The sequence below is a fragment of the Globicephala melas genome, chromosome 1 (assembly GCF_963455315.2).
Source record: "Globicephala melas chromosome 1, mGloMel1.2, whole genome shotgun sequence".
Classification (NCBI taxonomy): domain Eukaryota; kingdom Metazoa; phylum Chordata; class Mammalia; order Artiodactyla; family Delphinidae; genus Globicephala; species Globicephala melas.
In genome coordinates this window covers 107,067,650-107,084,627 of record NC_083314.1, presented here as the reverse complement: position 1 = coordinate 107,084,627, position 16,978 = coordinate 107,067,650, and the positions used below count along the sequence as shown (strand labels likewise).

Sequence of the window (16,978 nt, the reverse complement as noted above, 5' to 3'; positions counted from 1 at the left end):
AGTTTAACACTTTGTGACTCTTGTCCCAATCATTCCTTAAGTCTATTTCAACACCTACCCACCCAACCACTTTCACTACTTGATGACTACTGGCTTTAAGGGATTATACACAGTAATATTTAGCATAAAAACAGGTTTTGTTTATACTTCATTGAAAATGTACTAGTACATTAATAAACACATATTGGACATTAGATAAATGAGTTTGATGCTATTCCTTTCAGAATATATAAATAAACAATAACTCCTACCTTAATACCATTGGAAGCTGATCAATACTGATGCCCTGTACAAATACTAGATATGCCAGAGAAGCCATAGAGTCTGATAACTGTTTGTCTTCTTCTTCCTCAAATTCAAGATAATCCCAAGTCTTCTTTTTCCTTCCATGATTAAAAATCATTTTGAGGAAAGGGTGTCCAATTGCTGATAAAAATCCCTGTGAAATGGATAAAAAAGGAAGCTATAGCAGACACTCTACTGTGCCCTCTCCCACCCCATATTCACATCCTATAAAATCCCCATCCTATAAAATCCCCTCCTCTTGAGTGTGGATGGGACCTGTGAGACTTGCTTCTAACCAACAGAATATGGCAAGATGCCACCCCTATGATTAGATTATGTTATATGACCAAAGTGAAGGGATTTTTGCAGATGTGATTAAAGTCCCAAGTCAGCTGATTTGAGTTGAGAAGAGACACTATTCTCCATGGGCCCGACTTAACAGGAAGAACGTTTTTAAACAGGATCCAGGCCCTCCTTAAGAGTCAGAAACTCACCCTTGCTGGCTTTAAAGAACTAATTTGCCAAGTTATGAGGGGGCCTATGAAGAGGGCTGTCTGTCAAGGAACCACAGGCAGCTTCTAGAAACTGAAAGTGTTCCCTGGCCAGCAAGAAAATGGGGACCTCAATCCTACAGGTTCAAGAAGATAAGTTTTTGCCAACAACCTGAAGGAACTAAGTGGGTGGGAAGATGAAAAAGTTCTGGAGATGGATGGTGGTGATCGTTACACAACAATGTGAATGTACTTAATGCCACTGAACTATACGGTTAATGGTTAAAATGGTAAATTTTATATATATTTTGTCACAATTTAAAAAATGCTTCAGAGATATTTGAGAACAATCTAAAAATGTGAGACATACAAGTATCATGAAATGACAGTAAACTACTCAAATGAAGAATATTCTAGGAATGCTCTACTGACCACTGTTTGCCTGGATACGGAATGGGCAGGAGGAACACTGGCCAGTGGCTGAAGAGACAGAGGAAACAGTACTGATACCTCAGGTCATATGGGCTCTTGTAGGAGAAAGAGAAGCATCCCTGCCTGAGTTAACTGACTACAGTTTTATGTTTGTTCATTTGTTTTAAGGGGGGAAGGAAAGAGAAAAAGAGAGCCTTAAGAAATACAAGGTCACTCCTATGCCTCTTATACCATTTCCAATTCTAGTGTGCTGGAAAGCACCTGACCTTCAGTATCCAATGAAATTAATCTGAGTTTTGGCTCTACCACCTATTAGCTGTTAGATACTGGTTTAGTTACCTAACCTCTTTAAAGCTTCAGTTTCCTTATCTAGAAAATGACATAATACGTATGTCAATATTTATTGAGAAGCTCCACAAAAAAGTTTAAGAAAGTTAAGGTCACAACAAACTACTATATAGAAGTCAAGGGAATGACGGAAACAGCTAAGCTAAAGCTGACCTTCCACATATTCACTCATTTATTCAATAAATACTTGAGTGCCAGGCACTGGGCCTGCCACTGTAGAGAATTAGAAAGCCAAATAACACTTTTCTGGTCTTCAGGGAGTTAAAACCTGCCTACTCCAGATGGCTCCATTAGTCATTTCAGAACACAAAAATCAACCATGGAAAATAATCCTCAGTCACAAGAGACTGCTATTCAGCCACCAGATGCTAAATACTGATTTTCGAAGCCTTGCATTCTTGTTATATCCATAAAACAAAAATTTATTGTATTCAGATTCCAAATGTCCTCTTAATCAAGAAGCTCCATTTCTTCATTCAGCCAATGCTAGATGTGTTTTGGGTTTTTTTTCCAGAGGAAGGTTATTAGCCTTTTAAAAAATCATTATATGTAACCAGATCCTACAGTGCTGCTGTAGATATTTGGGGTCCATCTGTGTCCAAATAGGGTCTTCACTATCTATCCACACACCATCCAGCAGCCTTGCTCAGACCCAACATACCTGCGCCTCTACAATTTCTCAAGGCAGTCTTTGCCCTTTCATGAAATGTTCCTATGCTGCTGCCCCTGGGACATTCAAGCAGTTCTATACCAAAACAACTTGTGCCAGAGGGATGGCTGAGGCATGCCACATTTACCTATACTTCTTCAGCATAGAACAGAAGGCACCTCCTCACTTCACTTCCTACCCTGATTTCACTTCTATTTCTTAACTGCTTTGTGCTTCCTCACTGTTGGCTTTACTTGTAATGTGCCTTCCACTGACTGAGACCTTAGAACCTCTTCCCTATACCCTCAACCTCTTCATAGGATGCTGACTCTATCTCACTGCTCTCATTAAACCTGACTGGTTTCTGGTGGGAGCTGCTCATACTCTCACACCTCTTACATTGCACAGCGAGGAAGGCAGCAGTAGGAAAGGGTGGTATGGGTAGAGGCTTAGTATTATCTTGGTTCTTCCTGCACTCTCAGGCAAAAGCACATTTTCGTTTGAGGCAGGTGCCATACTGCCCTTTATCTGTCCTCATCTCTGTCATACGCTGACTTCCTGGTCATTTCCCCATGTTCACGGAAGACTGGTACCTGCTCACATCCTTTTTCTCTATCCAACTCCTGCTATGATCCTAGAAAAATTGAATGTTCATGTAGATAACTCCTGTAACAGGCCGGCCTCATGGTTTTTCTGACCACTAAATTCTAATGACCTTAATTTCTAATCCGTTTTGGCACCTAATTCAATCCTGGATCTCTATCAAAATTTGGAGCTATTCCATATTAGATACCTAAACTCCAGCATCTCATTTTTTGACCACATGCCAACCTACTCATCTACCTCTAACTTCTCTAGTCTTGTTATGCCTTCATTTTAACCTACCCATCTGTCCCCTCTTAATCCCCTTCTTTCCCTAACCAACCAATGCACTATTAGTTATTTGAACTATCTGCACCCTATATTTCCGTTAGCTACGTCTACCCAATAAAATGCCAGCCTTGGAAAAACAGCTACAAACCACCTTCTCTACTTCTACACCCAGGTAGCTGAGTACTGCTTGAGAAAAATCACAGAAAAATAGTATTATCACTATAGTTGTGGTCTCCAACCACAGTCGCCAAGTGCTTAGCACTATTGACTAATGTTTTCTTCGTCTTCTACCTCTCTTTTCTTTCCACTCAATATTCCAAACCTTTACCAGTTTCCTGAAGCCCCTTGTTCAGTCCTCATTTCCGCCTCTCATTCTTTTTTTTTGCGGTACGCGGGCCTCTCACTGATGTGGCCTCTCCTGTTGCGGAGCACAGGCTCTGGACGTGCAGGCTCAGCGGCCATGGCTCACAGGCCTAGCCGCTCCGCGGCATGTGGGATCTTCCTGGACCGGGGCATGAACCCATGTCCCCTGCATCGGCAGGCAGACTCTCAACCACTGCGCCACCAGGGAAGCCCTCCACCTCTCATTCTTAAGGGATCTGAGGACAGTGGGTCTGATTCCCTCAATTATAATAATATTAATAATTATATTATAATAATAATATAATTCCCTCAATTATAATACTCCATTTCTGCTACAAATTTTTCTACCTACATACCAGCTCTTCCCTCTTCCTCTCCAGGTATCCTCAATCCCATGCCCAGCTGTCTGCTCTCCTTGAGCCACATTATTTCAGTTATCCCATAATACTTCTCTTTCCCCCTGTGATGGTTCCCACCCCTTCAGTCTATAAACATGCTCACACCTCCTGTCTCCCCCAGTTACCTTCCAATCTAAGGCTGTGTCTTCTCTATTGCCTCTCTTCTTCCTTATTCATCCAAACTCTTAAAGAATAGCTTATACTAGTCATCTCCTTTTTCTCATTTTTCATGCACTCCTTTATCTAGTCCACTGATTTTTGTCTCCCACACTCCACTCAAACTGCTCTTGCTAAGATTATCACTGCCATCTTACTTCCTAAATCCAACGGATGCTTTTCAACTCCTACTCTACAGACTATCTCTGCTGCTTTTAACAGTAGCAATCATTTCCTTCTTCCTGAACTCTACTACCCCAGTTTCTGTGATATTTTCATCACCTCTTTGACTCTCCTTTCTTGGTCTCTTTGGTGGGCTCATCTTAAGCGCTGGTACCCTACAGGATTCAGTCCTGAACGCTTTTCCTTTCTCACATTGATCTACCGCTTTGGGTAATCTCATCTACTCTTTTCCAAAATTTGCTCCTTAAAAACCTGTTGTCTCTGGGTATTAGAGATACATATATTAGAAATTATTGTTAATCTTGTTAGGTGTCATAATGGCATTGTGGTTATGTTTTTTAAAAAGTCTTTACCAATTAGAGAAGCATACATAAAGACTCACAGATGAAATGATATATCTAGACTTTCTATAAAATACTACAGCAAAAAAAGAGGGAGGCTGGGGGTGGGGGGCAGGGATGAACTGGGAGATTGGGACTGACATACACGCACTACCGTATATAAAATAGATCACTAACAAGGACCTACTGTATAGCACAGGGACTCTACTCAGTACTCTGTAATGGCCTATTACAGAGTAAGAATAAGAGTGGATATATGTATATGTACAACTGAATCACTTTGCTGTACACCTAAAACTAACACAACATTGTATATCAACTATACTCCAATAAAAATTAATTTTAAAAAATTAAAAAAAAATAAACTAACTTTACATTGCTTATCAACTCAAAATAAAAAGAGGGAGGCTAGATAAAACAAGACTGGCAAAAAGGTTGATAATTGTCAAAGCGGGGCAGGAGGTACATGAGAGTATGTTATATTGTTCTATTTTTATGAATGTCTTAAATTTCCATAATAAAAAAAAATTTTTAAGTAAAAAACCCCCTACTGCTTGCTGTGTATTCTCTATCTTAATTATTGGTAACTTCACCTGTCCTGTTAACTAAGCAAAAAACCTTGTCCATAACTCAACCTTTTTACTATTCTTCTAAATCCAATCCATTACCAAAATTTGCTAATTTTATCTACCTATAAAGTTCTCAAATCTGCCTTCTCTTCTTTCCATACTCAGGCTCTCATCATTATCACTTAACTCCCAAAAGACACCTAACCCATCTCCCTACTTCCACTCTTAGTTAAGTTCATCCTCCAATAAAGTGATGAACTCAAAACAGTTTGATTACATCACTCCCAGGCTTAAAATCCTTAACAGTTTCCAACTTTCATAGACATCTTGGAGTACATATATCACATATGGTGCTGTTTATATTGGATCCAGAGGTTTACACTGTACTCTAGTATTGGCAACAATGAAGAGGCACCAGGCTTTTATGTGGTCCTGGGAAAATCCCTTCCCCAATCCCTCTTCATCACTCATAACCTCTTTACCGCTACCTTGACCATCAGCATTAACCCCATTAAACTATGTATCTGTTTATATCAGTTACCAAATCATCTCTCATCCTCAGAAGCTATTTCCCCTAAAGTTCTGGAATCTCCTCTCCTAACTCCTCCTATCCCTCCTCAAATTTCTAATTCAGGATACAGAGGGCTGACTGTAAGTTAAACACAGATTTTTGACTGAGCAGAGTTGTGGTGCCCCTACCCCCTGGGCATTGTTCAAGGGTCAACTATATAATATGATAGGATCTTTTTAAAAATTATATATGTATATATTTATTTATTTATAAGTATTAGAGCAGAAAAAAGTCTGGAAGTTGTGAAATAACAGAAAAAATATATATATTGGTCTCTGCTAATGGTTGCTGGCACGGGGCTCCTGAAACCCTTTTTTTTCTTTTTTTCCTGAAACCCTTGTAACTTCCTAAGTGATAAGAGCACTAGGAACATCTCTCGTTCTAACTTTTGTCTTTAACCCTGTCCCTGACAAAGAGCTCTAAAACCTCTGTAAATTCTTAAATGATAAGACATTAGGAGCATCTTTTGTTCTATTAAAGTGACTCTGAGTGGGCACTAAGATGGTTCCTGGATGGGGGGTGGTAATGAGAAAGACCAAGCCATGATTAGAAGCTTGGAATTTTGAGCCCCATCCCTCAGTTCTGTAGAGAGGGGAGAGGGACTGGAAACGGAGTTAATATCTTATCATGCCTAAATGAGGAAGCCTCCATAAAATCCCCAAAGTATGGGTTTCAGAGAGCTTCCAGGTTAGCGAACACATCCACATACTGGGAGTGTGACACACTCCAACATCATGAGAACAGAAGCTCATGCACTTGAGACCCTCCCAGACCTTGACCTATGTACAATTATCTCTTCATTTGGCTGTTCTATCTCTTCATTTGGCTGTTCATCTGCATCCTTTATCATATCTTTTAATAAACTAGTAAACATAAGTAAGGGTTTCCTTTAATTCTGTGAGCCGTTCTAGCAAATAATCAAACCCAAAGGGGAGGAGGTCATGGAACCTCTGATTTGTAGCCAAGTCAAACAGAAGTTGTGGGTAACCTGGGGACCTAACACGAGCAATTGGCATCTGAAATAGGGAGCAGCCTCATGGGACTGAGCCCTTAACCTGCAGAATCTGATACTATCTCCAGGTAGTTAGTGTCAAAATTGAGTTTAACTGTAGGACACCCAGCTGGTGCAGCAGAATTGTTTCGTGTGGGAAAGAAACCCAATGGGACTTCCCTGGTGGCTGCATTGGTAGGCTGATTCCCTCAGAGGTTAGGAATGTGCCTACCAATGCAGGGGACACGGGTTCAAGCCCTGGTCCAGGAAGATCCCACATACGGTGGAGCAACTAAGCCTGTGTGCCACAACTACTGAGCCTGCGCGCCTAGAGCCAGTGCTCTGCAACAAGAGAAGCCACCGCAATGAGTAGCACACGCACCACAATGAAGGGTAGCCCCCGCTCGCCGCAACTAGAGAAAGCCCATGTGCAGCAATGAAGACCCAACACGGGGGTTGGGTCAAAAATAAATAAATAAATAAATTTATTTTTTAAAAAAAGAAAGAAAAGATAAAACCCCCACACATTTTGTGACCAGAAATGCCAGAAGTGAAGTGTTCTGAGTGAAAGTAAAGGAAAAAGACACAAAAGGAGAACTGTAAATTTTTCCAATACAGGGGTTAATATTATTTATATCTAGTTATTGAAATTATTGCTGTTCGTTTTTCATCTTTTTATCTATATTCTATAAAAAATACATATTGCTTTATTAATAAATGTATCAATTTACATGCCCATGTGCAGTATATGAGAATACAGCAGGTAATATTTTAGATTATAGCAGATTTTATAACATTAAATTAGCTGTACTTACTATTATTTCAGATGCAAAACACCTTAAAGGATCATCTCCAGTGTCATCAGACTGCTCAAGGAATTGTGCTGTCAGCAAAGGGCATTTCAAGCTTCTGAAACAACTAAAATTTAAGAAATTAAATTAACGATGAATACAGCACTTCCTAAGTATAAAATACCTAGTTTCACATGAAAAATAACATAAGCACCAATAACCCAATGGCCTGTAAAACAGGTGATATAAGATCCTTCTTACTAGTAATGGGGAGAGCATGAGAATACCTTGCTAGATTCAATGCAGAGAGTCACTTCCATGTCTGGACTATACCAATGGATATTGAATATTTATCTTAGGACCAGTGCTAGTGTATATGTAGTTTTCATTAGTTTAAGGAAAATCAGGACAATGCTGTAATTTTTTCATAAAGCTATATTTGTTTAATTTAGAAAATCAAATTTATTCTGTGATTAAGCCTTACCTATTTTAGTTAAAATATGTTTTCTTTCATGAAATAATGGGTTTTATAAATGGTAAAAAATGCTTTAATGTCCTAACCTGACAAAATAGAAAGCTAACAGTGGTTTTAGTCTCAAAATTTTAAAAATAAAATTACTGGTCCATATTGTTCAATATAATCCAGTCCAGCACTACCTAAGAGTCTCATATATAATTAAAGCCCCATATATAATTAAAAATTTTTTAGTAGTCACATTAAAAAAGTAGTAAGAGACAAGAAAAATTAATTTAAATAATTTCTCTTATTAACCCATATGTCAGAAACATTATTTCAATATGTTACCAGTATAAAAATTGAGGTATTTTAGTATTTCTTTTAATAACAAGTCTTCGAAATACAGGGAGGATTTTACACTTAGAGCACTAAATTTGGACTAACCATATGTCAAGTGCTTGACAGCCATACTGAACAGTGCATACATAGTCTACAGCAGGGGTCCCCAACCCCTGGGCCACGGACCAGTACTGGTTCTCGGCCTGGTAGGAACCGGGATGCACAGCAGGAGGTGAGCGGCAGGTGAGCCAGCGAAGCTTCATCTGCCGCTCCCCATCACCCCCCATGGCTCCCCATCACTTGCATTACCGCCTGAACCATCCCCCACCTCCTGCCCCTCCCCATCCGTGGAAAAATTGTCTTCCACGAAACTGGTCCCTGGTGCCAAAAAGGTTGGGGACTGCTGGTCTACGGTACCCCTGGAGTGAATGCTACTGGGTTCTCTGCTACTGTTTTTGTTGTCAAATTGGAAGTTCAGCTGTCTGGTGCACCTTCTGCTGCTTTCAAAGGGAGAGTAAAAACATAATTCCCCTGCAGAAAACCAGATTCTTTGCGCTACACCCATCTATTTCCTTCACTGCTATTATTCACTTACCATGGCGAGTAAAGGCAACCCATAGAAGAATATAAGTAAACTAAACAAATGGATTTTGGTTTCATTTTTTTAAAATATCGATGCTTCATTAAATGCCCATGTTATATCAACTGAACTCCATATTCTTCTAAAATTCAAAATTAGAAACTAGATTTAAATTTCCATTGCAAACAAATAAAACAAAGAAACATAAAATAACTGAACTATCACTTAAGTCCATTATGAATTATTCTTTTTTTTTTTTTTTTCCGGTATGCGGGCCTCTCACTGTTGTGGCCTCTCCTGTTGCGGAGCACAGGCTCTGGACGCGCAGGCTCAGCGGCCATGGCTCACAGGCCCAGCCGCTCCGCGGCATGTGGGATCTTCCCGGACCAGGGCACGAACCCGTGTCCCCTGCATCGGCAGGCGGACTCTCAACCACTGCGCCACCAGGGAAGCCCTCATTATGAATTATTCTTAAAATATACTTACAATTTCAGTATTTCATCCTTTAATTTTTCATTTTCCATTGAGCTTTCCTTGTTATCAATGACATCTTCCACAAAAGGCTTAGTGAACTCTATTAAGGCCTTGCAGCACTGACAAAGGCCATAGTCATCTGCTTGTATTTGTTCTTTTGAGTATGGAACAGGAAGGAGAGACAGCTGACTCCAAAGCGTAGACAATGCTAATCCAACTGAATATGCCTTGTTGTTACGAAGTTTCTGAATCACTAAAACAGAGACCAAGTTGTTACTTGAGGCAGCCTCATCAAGTATGCTAAACATGGGAGAAGTCCAATAAATGCAGAAGTACAACACATATTTCCCCCATATTTTGACAACTCTGATATCAGGATGACATATCATAGCTTAACTGGCAGTATTTTTTTCCTTCTTAGGGGTTCATAAAATAATGGAGCATCTTACAATCATGACACTTTACAACAGATGCCATGAAATTTTGTTCAGGTATGTTTACACCACAGGTTACATACTTAAAACGAAAACACTTCTTTCCATATTTTTTGGTTGTTATAAGTATAAAATAGGAACAAGTGTCTTGTAAACTATAAAGCACTGTAAAAATGAAAGGCAGTAGTATTAGATTTTTTTCTAGAAGACTTTAAATATTTCAAGTTATACAAAGCTGTTGGGAATTCACATTTAAAATAAATTTACTCTAGCTTCTGATTTTGGGTCCTTCTACCAGACTCTGAGTTATATGTATGTTATAAAATGAAAAAGTGGTCTCTTCCCATGCATAAATACTGTCTGCCTTGGTTGCCAAAGTCCATTACTTATCAATACTGTTTTTGCACTCAGTTATGGAAACTTTTCTTTCCACACTTGTTTCATTGTTCAGTAGTACCTTTGTTATTCCCAATCCCAACCTCCTAAAGCAAAGGCTGAGCAATGCCCTGCCCGATACTGTTCTTAATTAAGATACATGACTACCACAATGCTATCAAACTGAGCACTGCAGAGGCAATCCTTTAAATATGTTTACAGGAAAAATTCTAAATATAAGCTGCAGATAGGAAGGTTAAGCAAAAACTATAGGTCACAACAAAGCACATGAAAAAGAGCATGACATTCAACAAAATATTTACTGGGTACCATCTCCGTGCCAGGTATTGCCAACTTTCTATGAGTAGCAGGATTCAAACTCGCATTGCTATTACTAGTTTAAGCAGAGTACTAAATAATTAGGCATAAACTATGGGACTTCCCTGGTGGCACAGTGGTTAAGAATCCACCTGCCAACGCAGGGGACACAGATTCAAGCCCTGGTCCAGGAAGATCCCACATGCTGCGGAGGAAATAAGCCCGTGCACCACAACTACTGAGCCTGCACTCTAGAATCCATGAGCCACAACTACTGAAGCCTGTGCACCTAGAGCCTGTGCTCCTCAACAAGAGAAGCCACTGCAATAAGAAGCCCCTGCACTGCATCGAAGAGTAGTCCCCGCTCGCTGCAACTAGAGAAAGCCCACACACAGCAACAAAGACCCAATGCAGCCAAAAATAAAAAAATAAATTTATATAAAAAAAATAATTAGGCATAAACTTTGCTATAGTGTTGACATCTTGGAGTAATATCAAGGCACTTACACAAATAAAACAAGAAACACTTAGATGTCAATATACTCATTACCTGTTTGTAATGGCCGAAGTAAAAGAAGAATAATTTGGGATATCTGTTTTCCAGAGGGTTCTTCAATCAGCTCAAGCAAACCCAACAATAATTCCTTTGGATTACATAACTATAAAAATATTCACAATTGAACCTGTTTAATACAAGTTGTATTTAAAGCCACATGATTATTATTTTTAAAAGGCATATACTGAGACAGTATAATTATTTTTGTTTAACAGTAAAACACCTCATAAAAAGTTTTTAAAAAATACACTAGCAGGGAGAATGGATACATGTATATGTATGGCTGAGTTCTTTTGCTGTGCACTCAAAACTATCACAACATTGTTAATCGGCTATACTCCAATATAAAATAAAAAGTTAAAATTAAATTTAAAAAAATACACTAGCAAAACAGAGAGTCTGAGATTCTGTGAAAGCAAGAAGTCAAGGGTCTCCCAATGGACAACTACATTTAAGAGACTTAAATTCCTGACTAATGGAAAAGTTAGAGAAATAGGGGAAAGGAGAGCCTGAACACCAGAGCTGAGGTTTCCTCTGAGCTTTGCCTGTCTACTCTGAAGGCTGCCTTTGTCTCCCAGGGCTTCCAGCAGGTGGGATCTTTCTGTCTCATACTGCTAGGGTAGTTAGATGAGTGTAAAGTCTCTTTTGTTTTTCCTGAACAGACAAAACTTTGCGTTGCTTTCTGACTGGTTATATTTTATCGCCTCACTTGCCTTGTTTTTCTAAAAGCTCTCATAGTTAATAACTAATATCTAGGGAGTTCCCTCTTTTCAAGTACATATTTGTGTCTATTTACAGTGACCTCTAAGTGGCTTCTTATGTCCTTTCTCTTAGAGTTTCTCTCTTGTAACCATCATTTTTGGCTTATAACTCTATTAACCTTTTACTCAGAGTCTACCTAAGGCTGTCAGTCACCACTAACCTATTTCCTACTCTTATTTCCTCTGTTATCACTGGCATTCTAGGTTTTTCATATTCTTTTAGGGAACATACCACAGAAGAAAGAACACTCATATTTGATTTTAGTTCCAGCGTTGCCAAAACATCAGTGTGGTCTGAAACTACCTCTTTAAAGCATGAATTTCACATCTGAACAATAAGCTACTTTTTAAAAAATAGAGCTTTTTAGGCCTCTCTCTGAAGATTCTGAATCAGTGGGTCTAAGATGAGGTCAGATAATTCTTACATCCAGAAAATCTGGGAAAAATGAAATGGACTGGCCCATCCAGTAAATAAGGATGGGCCTTTTCTCCAAAGAGTTCCCACCTATACTTTCATGAACTAAAAGCTTTCTCACCAAAAACATTAAAGGGAATTATAAAACATTGCTGTGTATTGTGACAAAGAGAATCTAGTTGTGTTAACTTACCTTTACCAATAAATCAAGCATCAGAAAATAATACTTTCTTTTATCATGTTCCTTATCATTCCATAAAAGGTATCGAACAACAGGACCAACAAGATTCCAGCCCATATTCTTAATGATGACCTGTAAAAACATTTTCATAGTAAAATAAAGCAAATACTGCCATCTACAGGACTCTCACAGTGAGCTTTCTTAACCTGGAGGAGCTGACAATTTCCTCTAAAACAGGAAAGATGAGGCAAGTGAATCCATGAACATCTCACCATTGACTTCCTAGGGTTGGCTGTTAACAGGTAACAGCATTCTAAAATAGTTTTTAATACTTTCACTGAGGAAAGGCAAATGGGTCTTTACTTTTAACCAGGTAATTTGGTCTTTCCCAGTTTTTAAATAGTTCCTCTAGGGCGTCCCTCGTGGCGCAGTGGTTGAGAATCCGCCTGCCAATGCAGGGGACACGGGTTTGAGCCCTGGTCCGGGAAGATCCCACATGCCGAGGAGCAACTGAGCCCGTGTGCCACAACTACTGAGCCTGCACTCTAGAGCCCATGAACCACATATACTGAGCCTTCATGCCACAACTACTGAAGACCGTGCGCCTAGTGCCCGTGCTCTGCAACAACAGAAGCCACCGCAATGAGAAGCCCGCGCACTGCAATAAGAGCAGCCCCCGCTTGCTGCAACTAGAGAAAGCCCGCGCACAGCAACGAAGACCCAACGCAGCCAAAAATTAATTAATTAATTAATTAATTAAAATGCTAAAGTATAGCAGGAGAACAGTCACTTCTACCTGGGGAAGGCAAGAAAGGCTTCCCAGAATAGGTGATAGCTATGCTAAGGCTTGTTAAAGAAACAGAAGTTTATCAGGCATAGATAGGTGGGAAATACATTCAAGGCTCAGAAACAGCATTGTGCTAGGACTTAACATGTCCTAGAGAACTAGCAACAGAAAAATGTCAGGGTATGTGGATACATAGTTCAGAAGAGGAGATGCTATCTGTTTACATCTTTATTTATCAACTGGAAGTTTTAGTGTTTGTCTTACCAACCTGCATGAGGTCCCTATATGTTAATATTCACTTCACTGTATTTACGACAAATTGTCATTTGGTTTTTTGGTTGTCCTAATTTTTTATACAGCAAAATACAGTGATTTTTTTTCTTTGGTCCCTTTTCTAGTGCTTTTAGGTCTAAAACGGTTTTCCCCTTGAGATACATAAATACTCATTTAAATTAGAAAAAATAAATATATATACACATATACTTATATATACACACATATATACACATATACTCATATACACACACACACACACACACACACACATATATTGCCTTTCTTTTTATTCAGTAAGATTTACATTGGAAACATGGCATAAAATGAAGCCTTAAATTGATTTTTTTTAAACAAATAGCAAAACAATCATGTTTTTTATCTAATGGGATAGCTTCCATTGATCTCTCTGAATATTTTTTTTGCACTAGTTTTTTCTTCTGCCTGGCACACTCTTACCCAGACAGTCCCATAGCTTACTGTGGGGCTGTCTCTGCTTCCTTCAAATTTCTGTGCAATTTCACCCAACACAACCCATCCCCCTGATCATGCTGCATTATTCTCTATAGAATTTATCACTTTCCAACTTACTAAATGATTTATCTGTCTTTGCTAGAATTTAAGATCCATATGGGGCACTGATTTTTGTTCATTACTGTATCTATTCCCAGCATCTAGAGTAGGGCCTGTTACAAAACAGATGTTCCAGGGCTTCCCTGGTGACGCAGTGGTTGAGAGTCCGCCTGCCGATGCAGGGGACACGGGTTCGTGTCCCGGTCCGGGAAGATCCCACATGCCGCAGAGCGGCTAGGCCCGTGAGCCATGGCCGCTGAGCCTGCGCGTCCGGAGCCTGTGCTCCGCAACGGGAGAGGCCACAACAGTGAGAGGCCCGCGTACCGCAAAAAAAAAAAACAGATGTTCCACAAACACAGGTTGAATTATGTCTATTACTTCTAAGCATGACAAATTATCCTCTCTCCAAAGATCTGATATTATGTCTTGTTTTCTTCTATCTTTTCTGTGGCCTGACTTTTAATATTTAGGTCTTTACTAATCGGGAATTTATGTTATATATTATTATAACACATATAATTTTTCCAAATTACTAAATATCAACAGTGCTGATGTTGAAAACCCCTGCACTATAGCGTCTTAGGACAAACTACCATTCCTGAGACTTAAAGAAAAATTTTTTTACACAAAGCAGATTAATAGTAAATCTTGATCAATCTTGATTGTGTCACCTGCAAGTAAACTAAGGTGCAGTTTTAAACTCTGTCTTATCAATATCTGAACCTTTAAATTTAGAAGACCACATTACAAAGGTGATCCTCAAGCTATCAAGGCTAGGCCTCACTATGCTTAAGTCTATCACAATCACCTAATCTCTAAGAGTGACACACAAATCTACATCTTAATGTTGTATTTCTCTACTGAGCTCTAAACATTACTTTTCGATTGCCTGCTGCATCTTAAACTCAACGTTGCCAAACAATGCCAACTTATTTGTCCTCTGCCAGGGAACTTTCTCTCCTCCTTAAGTTGCCTGTTTCTGTTCAGGATGTATTGTCTTCTCAGAGGCTAGAAACCCCATCACCTTTGCCACCTCACAATCAGTCCTCTCTCTTCTACTCTAAAACTTCCTTTCAAGTGCTACACTGTGCTAACCAGAGGCAGAGCAGAATCGTTAAGAGCTCTGGAAACAGGGTGCACAGGTCTGAATGCCTGATGCCACATAAAAGCTGATACTTTTGTGCAAATCACTTATCATTCAGTGACTCTTTCCTTATCTAGAAAATCCTATCTCACGGGATTCAGGAGAGACTAAGTGAGTTAAAAGATGTAAAGCACCTAAGACAGCACCTGGCACATAGTAGATCTCAATAAATATTATTAACTTTCATTAATTTTATTATTAGCTAAAAGTAAGGTACTCTCAAAGATAATCCTCTGAGAATGCAATTGGGAAAAATCAAGGAGTTAAAGAAAGCATTAATTTTATTTTATTTGGGGCTACAAAGGTATTATAAACACATATCAAAAACAAATGTACTAAATAAAATGTGCTAATTTTTATTTTAAAAAAATATAAATAAAAAGGGATAAGACCTTTGAACTAGTAAGAGATTCTATAACAATGTATGATTAAAAAGTTTTAGTAATCTCCTAAATACAATCAAGGTGCCCTGGATATAATCCTAGGCCAGCATGACTAGATTGTGATATCAACAAAGAAAAATTTTTTTGGCCATGCCGCATACCATGGGGGATCAGAGTTCCCTGAGCAGGGATCAAACCTGCGCCCCCTGCAGTGGAAGCGCAGAGTCTTAACCACGGGACCGCCAGGGAAGTCCCCCAAAAGAAAACTTCTGTATAAATAAATAGGACTATAAATGAAGAACGATTATGTTCCTGGAAAGAAGATGATCTTCCCTTATATAAGAAGAGGGGTGGGGATGGGGGAGGGGTTCAAAGACACAAAATTAGGCAGTGTTGTCAACACTGTGTCCCAGCTGTTCCTGATCCCAAAAACATCCTTTCTCATTGTGCAGAATGATTTCTCAGACAATTGTAGCTGGATGATATTGGCCAGTAAGGTCATCCAGCTCTCCCAAAATATGATCTTACTTAATATTTGGTTTCCCATATACACCTGGCTGAAGGAAAAGAATGTGCTGATGACCAAAAATGAATATGTAGCCTGGCTGATACTTATATTTCTCAATGTAAATTGCTAATTCAAATACCACTTTGATCTCTAAACCAGAAGTAATCCCCACTCTTCTAAAGCATTTTACTTACATTTCAACTATAACACTTACTCTGGAGAAGCTAAATGAGTTAACAGATATAAAGTATCTGTTTATTCTGCCTCCTATTGCTAGTTCTTTACATGTTTATCTCTTCCACCAGACTGTAAGCACCTTAAAATATATAATTAGTCCTAATTCCTTTTTATTTTCCACAGTTTTCTACTGTGGAAATTTAAGTTGATTCTTAAATGTTTGCTGAAAAAAATAAATGGATGAATAATAGCATCATGTGGCTATTCTCTTCCTAGTAAAGACTGAAAAGTACATACAAAGATTATACTTACCTTATTCTCTTCATTTTGAATAATTTCTAATAGCTGATCTATGTGTCCTTCATCTATGCATCTTTGGCCTGCTAACTGAAACAGGCCAAAATCTTCCTCTTTGAAGTCTTGTTCTTCTAGGATTTGCTGGCAAAAACAAAATAAACAAAAAAAACAGTAATTTTAGGCAAATGAAAATTCAATAACTACTTGACTTATTTTATCTCTCTCTAAAAAAAGAAATGTTTAAATTCTAGATAAGGTGCACATAAGTGTATATATGAAAATTAGGATAAGCCTAAAAATACTTTAATAAATCATCTTGAAATCCACTGTACCAAAGAAATCTATGAGAAGGATCAGTAAATTATAAAGATTATAAAGATTATTTCTCCAAGTGACATACTCCAATCTGTCTTCCTGCCTTCATGCTATTTATTCATAGGTCAAAAAAAGCAAGGATTAAAGAAGATTAACAATTTGAGTGACTGCAGATGTAATTAAAAGTAAT

General features: G+C 38.7%; 1 protein-coding gene across 6 annotated transcripts in view; it reads right to left on the bottom strand.

Annotated features, from left to right (window-relative positions):
- Positions 1 to 16,978, bottom strand: part of GLMN (glomulin, FKBP associated protein) — a 45,137-nt gene that overhangs the window by 27,094 nt on the left and 1,065 nt on the right. For all 6 annotated transcript variants that reach the window (XM_030868657.2, XM_060302808.2, XM_060302799.1 and 3 more), the window contains exons 3-8: positions 16,489 to 16,614; positions 12,344 to 12,463; positions 10,969 to 11,077; positions 9,304 to 9,544; positions 7,466 to 7,568; positions 252 to 439 (exon numbers count right to left, since the gene is read on the bottom strand). In XM_030868657.2, the coding sequence (XP_030724517.1) occupies positions 252 to 439; positions 7,466 to 7,568; positions 9,304 to 9,544; positions 10,969 to 11,077; positions 12,344 to 12,463; positions 16,489 to 16,614 (887 nt within the window). The remainder of the gene's footprint in view (positions 1 to 251; positions 440 to 7,465; positions 7,569 to 9,303; positions 9,545 to 10,968; positions 11,078 to 12,343; positions 12,464 to 16,488; positions 16,615 to 16,978) is intronic.